Source organism: Oncorhynchus nerka, linkage group LG14, assembly GCF_034236695.1.
Source record: "Oncorhynchus nerka isolate Pitt River linkage group LG14, Oner_Uvic_2.0, whole genome shotgun sequence".
Taxonomy (NCBI): domain Eukaryota; kingdom Metazoa; phylum Chordata; class Actinopteri; order Salmoniformes; family Salmonidae; genus Oncorhynchus; species Oncorhynchus nerka.
In genome coordinates this window covers 18,608,679-18,618,652 of record NC_088409.1, presented here as the reverse complement: position 1 = coordinate 18,618,652, position 9,974 = coordinate 18,608,679, and the positions used below count along the sequence as shown (strand labels likewise).

Below are 9,974 nucleotides of genomic sequence, written 5' to 3'. Positions count from 1 at the left end.
CCTCAATCAGCAGAGGGGTCCTCAATCAGCAGAGAGGTCCTCAATCAGCAGAGAGGTCCTCAATCAGCAGAGGGGTCCTCAATCAGCAGAGAGGTCCTCAATCAGCAGAGAGGTCCTCAATCAGCAGAGAGGTCCTCAATCAGCAGAGAGGTTCTCAATCAGCAGAGGGGTCCTCAATCAGCAGAGGGGTCCTCAATCAGCAGAGAGATCCTCAATCAGCAGAGAGGTTCTCAATCAGCAGAGAGGCCCCCAATCAGCAGAGGGGTCCTCAATCAGCAGAGGGGTCCTCAATCAGCAGAGAGATCCTCAATCAGCAGAGAGGTCCTCAATCAGCAGAGAGGTTCTCAATCAGCAGAAAGTTTCTCAATCAGCAGAGAGGTCCTCAATCAGCAGAGAGGTCCTCAATCAGCAGAGAGGTTCTCAATCAGCAGAGAGGTCCCTAATCAGCAGAGGGGTCCTCAATCAGCAGAGGGGTCCTCAATCAGCAGAGAGATCCTCAATCAGCAGAGAGATCCTCAATCAGCAGAGAGGTCCTCAATCAGCAGAGAGGTCCTCAATCAGCAGAGAGGTCCTCAATCAGCAGAGAGGTTCTCAATCAGAAGAGAGGTTCTCAATCAGCAGAGAGGCCCTCAATCAGCAGAGGGGTCCTCAATCAGCAGAGGGGTCCTCAATCAGCAGAGAGATCCTCAATCAGCAGAGATATCCTCAATCAGCAGAGAGGTTCTCAATCAGCAGAGAGATTCTCAATCAGCAGAGAGGCCCTCAATCAGCAGAGGGGTCCTCAATCAGCAGAGGGGTCCTCAATCAGCAGAGAGATCCTCAATCAGCAGAGAGATCCTCAATCAGCAGAGAGAGGTTCTCAATCAGCAGAGAGGTTGTTAATCAGCAGAGAGGTTGTCAATCAGCAGAGAGTTTTTCAGTCAGCAGAGAGGTTCTCAATCAGCAGAGAGGGGTCTCAATCAGCAGAGAGGGGTCTCAATCAGCAGAGAGGTCCTCAATCAGCAGAGAGGTCCTCAATCAGCAGAGAAGTCCTCAATCAGCAGAGAGGTTCTCAATCAGCAGAGAGGTTCTCAATCAGCAGAGAGGTTCTCAATCAGCAGAGAGGTTCTCAGTCAGCAGAGAGGTTCTCAGTCAGCAGAGAGGTTCTCCATCAGCAGAGAGGTTCTCAGTCAGCAGAGAGGTCCTCAATCAGCAGAGAGGTTCTCAGTCAGCAGAGAGGTTCTCAGTCAGCAGAGAGGTTCTCAGTCAGCAGAGAGGTCCTCAATCAGCAGAGAGGTTCTCAATCAGCAGAGAGGTTCTCAATCAGCAGAGAGGTTCTCAATCAGCAGAGAGTCTGTAGCAACAGATGAAATTTCAGAGCTATCCATCCTTCTTAACATTATAAGTGTCCTCAGAAGACTGAAGTTAAGTTTAGCAATAAATGTGTAATTTGGCTTTGTCTTTTTCTTAGAGAGAATATTCAGGCCTAGCAAATGCTGTCTCATTATTATAATTCCATTCTAAGTCATCTCTGGTTTACGGCTTCCTATGGAACAGATAGAAGATAGAAACAGCTAGGATTGTGAGAGGATTGATAGTCCTCTCTGAGGTATTGTTGCAGAGGCACAAGGGACCCTAGTGAGTGTTAGTCTCTCCCTCTCTCTCTCCCCTCTCTCTCTTAACAGAAGTGTCTTGTATAGACTGAACTGGGCCTCTCTTTATATGATTTTTGGGGCAGGCATTCTGAGACACGGCAGTGAGCAGGTGGACCAATTCCAAATCTTCCTCCAGTCAAGATGAAGTGAGTGTCACCCTCTGGACGGTGACTGTCCCCACGAGGCAGAACTTTCACTCTAGAGGTGGCAGCTACCACTGTGTCAGAAGGGTCTCCACTGTGTCAGCAGGGTCTCCACTGTGTCAACAGGGTCTCCACTGTGTCAGCAGGGTCTGCACTGTGTCAGCAGGGTCTCCACTGTGTCAGCAGGGTCTCCACTGTGTCAGCAGGGTCTCCACTGTGTCAACGGGGTCTCCACTGTGTCAGCAGGGTCTGCACTGTGTCAGCAAGGGTCTCCACTGTGTCAGCAGGGTCTCCACTGTGTCAACAGGGTCTCCACTGTGTCAACAGGGTATCCACTGTGTCAGCAGGGTCTCCACTGTGTCAGCAGGGTCTCCCTCCACTGTAAGACTGATGATAAGAGAGGGGCCATGCGTATTGCGTACACACCAACACCCTGCATGAGTTGTCATACCCACAACTCATCTGATCGTTTACGATTGATGGAACTGTATAATCTAATTCATCTGATTGTTTACGATTGATGGAACTTTATAATGTAATTCCATTTTTGAGGCTCTGTGATAGCAGACATCTTTCTCCTCCTCTCTCCACCATCTCCTTCTCCCTCTCTCTCCTCCTCTCTCCTCCTCTCTCCACCATCTCCTTCTCCCTCTCTCTCCTCCTCTCTCCACCATCTCCTTCTCCCTCTCTCTCCTCCTCTCTCCACCATCTCCTTCTTCCTCTTTCTCTCCTCCTCTCTCCTCCATCTCCTTCTCTCTCTCTCTCCTCCTCTCTCCACCATCTCCTTCTCCCTCTCTCTCCTCCTCTCTCCTCCTCTCTCCACCATCTCCTTCTCCCTCTCTCTCCTCCTCTCTCCACCATCTCCTTCTCCCTCTCTCTCCTCCTCTCTCCACCATCTCCTTCTCCCTCTCTCTCCTCCTCTCTCCACCATCTCCTTCTCCCTCTCTCTCCTCCTCTCTCCTCCTCTCTCCACCATCTCCTTCTCCCCTCTCTCTCCTCCTCTCTCCACCATCTTCTTCTCCCTCTCTCTCTCTCCTCCTCTCTCCACCATCTCCTTCTCCCTCTCTCTCCTCCTCTCCTCCTCTCTCCACCATCTCCTTCTCCCTCTCTCTCCTCCATCTCCTTCTCCCTCTTTCTCTCCTTCTCGCTCCTCCATCTCCTTCTCCCTCTCTCTGATCCTCTCTCCACCATCTCCTTCTCCCTCTCTCTCCTCCTCTCTCCACCATCTCCTTCTCCCTCTCTCTCCTCCTCTCTCCTCCTCTCTCCACCATCTCCTTCTTCCTCTTTCTCTCCTCCTCTCTCCACCATCTCCTTCTCCCTCTCACTCTCCTCCTCTCTCCACCATTTCCTTCTCCCTCTCTCTCCTCCTCTCTCCTCCTCTCTCCAACATCTCCTTCTCCCTCTCTCTCCTCCTCTCTCCACCATCTCCTTCTCCCTCTTTCTCTCCTCCTCGCTCCTCCATCTCCTTCTCTCTCTCCTCCTCCTCTCTCCACCATCTCCTTCTCCCTCTCTCTCTTCCTCTCTCCTCCTCTCTCCACCATCTCCCTCTCTCTCTTCCTCTCTCCTCCTCTCTCCACCATCTCCTTCTCCCTCTCTCTCCTCCTCTCTCCTCCTCTCTCCACCATCTCCTTCTCCCTCTCTCTCCTCCATCTCCTTCTCCCTCTCTCTCTCCTCCTCTCTCCACCATCTCCTTCTTCCTCTTTTCTCCTCCTCTCTCCACCATCTCCTTCTCCCTCTCACTCTCCTCCTCTCTCCACCATCTCCTTCTCCCTCTCTCTCCTCCTCTCTCCACCATCTCCTTCTCCCTCTCTCTCCTCCTCTCTCCACCATCTCCTTCTTCCTCTTTCTCTCCTCCTCTCTCCTCCATCTCCTTCTCCCTCTCACTCTCCTCCTCTCTCCACCATCTCCTTCTCCCTCTCTCTCCTCCTCTCTCCACCATCTCCTTCTCCCTCTCACTCTCCTCCTCTCTCCACCATCTCCTTCTCCCTCTCTCTCCTCTTCTCTCCTCCTCTCTCCACCATCTCCTTCTCCCTCTCTCTCTCCTCCTCTCTCCTCCATCTCCTTCTCCCTCTCCCTCTCCTCCTCTCTCCACCATCTCCTTCTCCCTCTCTCTCCTCCTCTTTCCACCATCTCCTTCTCCCTCTCTGCTCTGCGCTCCTCCTCTTTCCACCATCTCCTTCTCCCTCTCTCTCCTCCTCTTTCCTCCTCTCTCCACCATCTCCTTCTCCCTCTCTCTCCTCTTCTCTCCACCATCTCCTTCTCCCCCTCTCTCTCCTCCTCTCTCCACCATCTCATTCTCCCGCTCTCTCTCCTCCTCTTTCCACCATCTCCTTCTCCCTCTCTCCTCCGCGCTCCTCCTCTTTCCACCATCTCCTTCTCCCTCTCTCCCTCATCTCCTCCTCTCTCCTCCTCGCTCCTCCATCTCCTACTCCCTCTCTCCTCCATCTGTCTCCTCCTCTCTCCTCCTCTCTCCACCATTTCCATCTCCCTCTCTCTCTCCTCCTCTCTCCACCATCTCCTTCTCCCTCTCACTCTACTCCTCTCTCCACCAGCTCCTTCTCCCTCTCTCCTCTGCGCTCCTCCTCTTTCCACCATCTCCTTCTCCCTCTCTCTCCTCCTCTCTCCTCCTCTCTCCACCATCTCCTTCTCCCTCTCTCTCCTCCATCTCCTTCTCCCTCTCTCTCTCCTCCTCTCTCCACCATCTCCTTCTTCCTCTTTCTCTCCTCCTCTCTCCACCATCTCCTTCTCCCTCTCACTCTCCTCCTCTCTCCACCATCTCCTTCTCCCTCTCTCTCCTCCTCTCTCCACCATCTCCTTCTCCCTCTCTCTCCTCCTCTCTCCACCATCTCCTTCTTCCTCTTTCTCTCCTCCTCTCTCCACCATCTCCTTCTCCCTCTCACTCTCCTCCTCTCTCCACCATCTCCTTCTCCCTCTCTCTCCTCCTCTCTCCACCATCTCCTTCTCCCTCTCACTCTCCTCCTCTCTCCACCATCTCCTTCTCCCTCTCTCTCCTCTTCTCTCCTCCTCTCTCCACCATCTCCTTCTCCCTCTCTCTCCTCCTCTCTCCACCATCTCCTTCTTCCTCTTTCTCTCCTCCTCTCTCCTCCATCTCCTTCTCTCTCTCTCTCCTCCTCTCTCCACCATCTCCTTCTCCCTCTCTTGCATCAGCATCAAAGCTTACCTCTCTATTCAGCAATCAAGAAATGGCCCCCTTCTGCAGCATTTAACAACAGACAGAGGAAGTCTAAGACGGTGAGCCTGATGGATTCCCTTCACCGTAATAAAGGCCTCTTACTGAACATCTATCACAACATAATGCTGTCATAACAGGCCATGGCAGCTCATGACAACCCAGCTATCTGTTGTTGTAAATTGCAAAACGTTTTATTTGCTTACTGTGCTGGTGCATTGACTTGATAGGTATAAACATTTCCCATAACACCAGAATAGGATTGTTCCAATGATGAACAGAACATTAGATTGAGGAGGGTTTCCAAAGGTTCTCATGTACACAGAGTCAGACACAGTGGGCTTAAGCCTGCGTTTAGATGAGAGGTACAATCAAACATCCCGGAGCCAAGAGAGCCATGGTGACAGATTCTGTTGCTGTAAATTGCTACCTGTTCTCCTGTCCTCCCTCCTTCCCCTCCCTTCATCCTCGCTCCCTCCACCCCCCCCTCTTATTCCTGGGCCTTTATGAAGCGGCAGCTCTGAGGGATCTGACAGGGTCTAATTCTCTCTCCCACAGGAATTGGGCTTCTGTTATTAATACACCAGCACCGGTCTCATCATGGGAGCATGAAGCTGAGAACTCACACTGTGTGTGTGTGTGTGTGTTTAACAGAATACTACTGTCGCTATGTGAAAATGAAAGTGTGTCCTGCTTGACGAGTGGGGCTGTGTTTTCCAGGTAACAACCTCTTGCAGCTTCACTTAGCCCAAACTCCAAACTCATCACTTCAATTAGCCCAAACTCCAAACCCATCACTTCACTTAGCCCAAACTCCAAACCCATCACTTCACTTAGCCCAAACTCCAAACCCATCACTTCAATTAGCCCAAACTCCAAACCCCATCACTTCACTTAGCCCAAACTCCAAACCCATCACTTCAATTAGCCCAAACTCCAAACCCATCACTTCAATTAGCCCAAACTCCAAACCCATCACTTCAATTAGCCCAAACTCCAAACCCCATCACTTCACTTAGCCCAAACTCCAAACCCATCACTTCACTTAACCCAAACTCTAAACCCATCACTTCAATTAGCCCAAACTCCAAACCCATCACTTCACTTAACCCAAACTCCAAACCCATCACTTCAATTAGCCCAAACTCCAAACCCATCACTTCACTTAGCCCAAACTCCAAACCCCATCACTTCACTTAGCCCAAACTCCAAACCCATCACTTCACTTCACTTAGCCCAAACTCCAAACCCCATCACTTCAATTAGCCCAAACTCCAAACCCATCACTTCACTTCACTTAGCCCAAACTCCAAACCCCATCACTTCACTTGGCCCAAACTCCAAACCCCATCACTTCACTTGGCCCAAACTCCAAACCCCATCACTTCACTTAGCCCAAACTCCAAACCCCATCACTTCACTTAGCCTAAACTCCAAAACCCATCACTTCAATTGCACCCAAGCTGGTCACAGTGACTTTTGGGCTTTTTTCTATGTGTGACCAATATTGATAAGTGTTCGCATTACTCACAGTTACCTATTTATTCTGTCTGTCTGTCTGTCTGTCTGTCTGTCTGTCTGTCTGTAGTCCAGAGAGCTGTCTGTCTGTCTGTCTGTCTGTCTGTCTGTCTGTCTGTCTGTCTGTAGTCCAGAGAGCTGTCTGTCTGTCTGTAGTCCAGAGAGCTGTCTGTCTGTCTGTCTGTCTGTCTGTCTGTGTCTGTCTGTCTGTCTGTCTGTCTGTCTGTAGTCCAGAGAGCCGTCTGTCTGTCTGTAGTCCAGAGAGCTGTCTGTCTGTCTGTCTGTCTGTCTGTCTGTCTGTCTGTCTGTCTGTCTGTCTGTCTGTAGTCCAGAGAGCTGTCTGTCTGTCTGTCTGTCTGTCTGTCTGTAGTCCAGCGAGCTGTCTGTCTGTCTGTAGTCCAGAGAGCTGTCTGTCTGTCTGTCTGTCTGTCTGTAGTCCAGTGAGCTGTCTGTCTGTCTGTCTGTCTGTCTGTCTGTCTGTCTGTCTGTCTGTCTGTCTGTAGTCCAGAGAGCTGTCTGTCTGTCTGTCTGTCTGTCTGTAGTCCAGAGAGCTGTCTGTCTGTCTGTCTGTCTGTCTGTCTGTCTGTAGTCCAGAGAGCTGTCTGTCTGTCTGTCTGTCTGTCTGTCTGTCTGTCTGTCTGTCTGTCTGTCTGTCTGTCTGTAGTCCAGAGAGCTGTCTGTCTGTCTGTAGTCCAGAGAGCTGTCTGTCTGTCTGTCTGTCTGTCTGTCTGTCTGTAGTCCAGTGAGCTGTCTGTCTGTCTGTCTGTCTGTCTGTCTGTCTGTCTGTCTGTCTGTAGTCCAGAGAGCTGTCTGTCTGTCTGTCTGTATGTAGTCCAGAGCTGTCTGTCTGTCTGTCTGTCTGTCTGTCTGTCTGTCTGTCTGTCTGTCTGTCTGTCTGTAGTCCAGAGAGCTGTCTGTCTGTCTGCCTGTCTGTAGTCCAGAGAGCTGTCTGTCTGTCTGTCTGTCTGTCTGTCTGTCTGTCTGTCTGTCTGTCTGTCTGTCTGTCTGTCTGTCTGTCTGTCTGTCTGTAGTCCAGAGAGCTGTCTGTCTGTCTGTCTGTCTGTCTGTCTGTCTGTCTGTCTGTCTGTCTGTCTGTCTGTCTGTCTGTAGTCCAGAGAGCTGTCTGTCTGTCTGTCTGTCTGTAGTCCAGAGACCTGTCTGTACAGGAGAGTAGTGTTGAGGTGAGGTTTGGGCCCCTGGGCCAGCAGCACCGTCAGGCCCTGCCACTCCCCTTCTCACCCTATCACACATCCACCTCACTGGGCAGACAACAGAGGGATGGGCCCCTCTCCCACAGCGACACCAGGCTGATGTGATATCCATATTGATGTGCACCACAGATCGATGTATAGGACAACAAGAGGGTGGATGGATAGAGAGGCCACAGGCAGACAGGGAAACAGACTCTGCCTGGAGGTGAGATTCATCCTACTTTCATTTAAAACTTCAATGCTGAGTGTATTGAACATTTTAAAGTTTGCTGTTGCCAGTATGTGCAGGGATGGAAATGAAGTTAGCCCGCTCTTTAGCTGAAGTGAATATACAGTGTTGTAGTTTCTGATCACAAGTTAGGATTTTCACGAGATAATTAACATCATTGTTCAGAATGAATAAATACTTTAGAGTTTATCGTCACTTTAAATAAATCAAATCAAATCAAATGTGAAGTCAGGTGAAAGGAGAGGTTCTCATACTCACTCAGTCATGCGCTGAATCCTTGTCTCAGCCATGGTGCTGTTGATGACTGGAGGCCCCATGGGGACCCACTGGCCCTCTTCTGGCACTGCTTCAGCCACTGTAGAGGAAATTGTGATTATTGGGGACACGCATGGGCAATTCATTCATTAAAAATACAGCTAAATGTAAGGCTTAAACTGATATTTTCTGATATGATATGATTTCATAATTTTGTGAGCAATCTTCTGATATTTTTTAATATGCTCAGATTTAGTATCAAATCAAAGCAAATTGTAATAAAGGAGCTTCTTGGTCTGTGACAATCACTTTCTACATGACAAAATATAGAAACAAAACAACAATGATCTCTGTTAGTTCAAGAGTATCCATCACAACCTCGCATCCCCCCCACACACACCACATCTGTTCTCAACGACTGTGGGATTGTGATGGTATCTCTGCCCTTGTCTATCTAATCACAGTAAATCATGCTGTGTGTCATCTTGTCTCCACTCAGATGAAATACTGCCAGAGTGCAGGGAGAGTTGTTGGTACCATTGCCATTTAGCTTGGGTTGTTTTGAGTTATTAAAAAGTATATTTATGCAAAGAGAGCAGAGGAAGTGCATCAGAATCTTTTATTTGGTGTCATCAATTACACATCCAGAGAGAGAGAGAGAGAGAGAGAGAGAGAGAGAGAGAGAGAGAGAGACTGTGCTGTAGATGTCCCAGCCAGTGTCTTTAACCTAAAACAGAGTGATAGGTGAGAGAAGAAGACATCAACATAACACATGGTCACTTTTAGAGAAATACACAACTCGTTTACATTCAGGTAAAGTAGTAACTTGATTTATTTAGCCTTTTGTTTCATTGTTTGTACTGGAAAAACAGGAAACGGTCCTGGCACACTTCCGGTCAGATGCAAATGTATTTTAATAGTAGCTGAGCTTTCATTCAGTCGAGATTCATCTGAGCAAAAGCCTCCAGCACCTTCACTAATCAGTTTTGGGTGTGTGGTTATTCTCTTCCTTATTTACATGAAAGTTTGAAATCATTGTCACCAAGGCAGCACTTACTGCGGCACTTCCACAGTGGGTTGGAAGAAAGTTTCTCATTGTATGTTTCCAGACTTAACTAGGCCAATATTAAATAAAAGCAGCTGCTGAGAGTAGAGCTTCACCACAGGTGAGCAGGCAGAGAGGCGATGTCTAGGAGCTGCCAGTATCTGACATGAGGTTCCATGGTTCACTGGGCCAGCTAAGAGTGTGTGTGTGTGTGTGTGTGTGTGTGTGTGTGTGTGTGTGTGTGTGTGTGTGTGTGTGTGTGTGTGTGTGTGTGTGTGTGTGTGTGTGTGTGTGTGTGTGTGTGTGTGTGTGTGTGACACGGGAGATGGAGTGTGTGTGCATGTGTGTGAATCGGAGTAAATCATTATTTGTAAGAAGAGAGAAATACGTGAGAGGGATAGAATACATGGTTAAACATGCATTCCTTTCCATTCTCTGTGGATTAAACATGCATTCCTTTCCATTCTCTGTGGATTAAACATGCATTCCTTTCCATTCTCTGTGGATTAAACATGCATTCCTTTCCATTCTCTGTGGATTAAACATGCATTCCTTTCCATTCTCTGTGGATTAAACATGCATTCCTTTCCATTCTCTGTGGATTAAACATGCATTCCTTTCCATTCTCTGTGGATTAAACATGCATTCCTTTCCATTCTCTGTGGATTAAACATGCATTCCTTTCCATTCTCTGTGGATTAAACATGCATTCCTTTCCATTCTCTGTGGATTAAACAGGCATTCCTTTC

The 9,974-nt window shown here is 49.0% G+C and overlaps 1 protein-coding gene across 3 annotated transcripts in view; it reads right to left on the bottom strand.

Moving 5' to 3' along the window:
- nek11 (NIMA-related kinase 11) overlaps positions 1-9,974 on the bottom strand; it is a 168,013-nt gene that overhangs the window by 76,351 nt on the left and 81,688 nt on the right. For all 3 annotated transcript variants that reach the window (XM_065027659.1, XM_065027660.1, XM_065027658.1), the window contains exon 15: positions 8,184-8,280. In XM_065027659.1, coding sequence (XP_064883731.1) covers positions 8,184-8,280 — 97 coding nt within the window. The remainder of the gene's footprint in view (positions 1-8,183; positions 8,281-9,974) is intronic.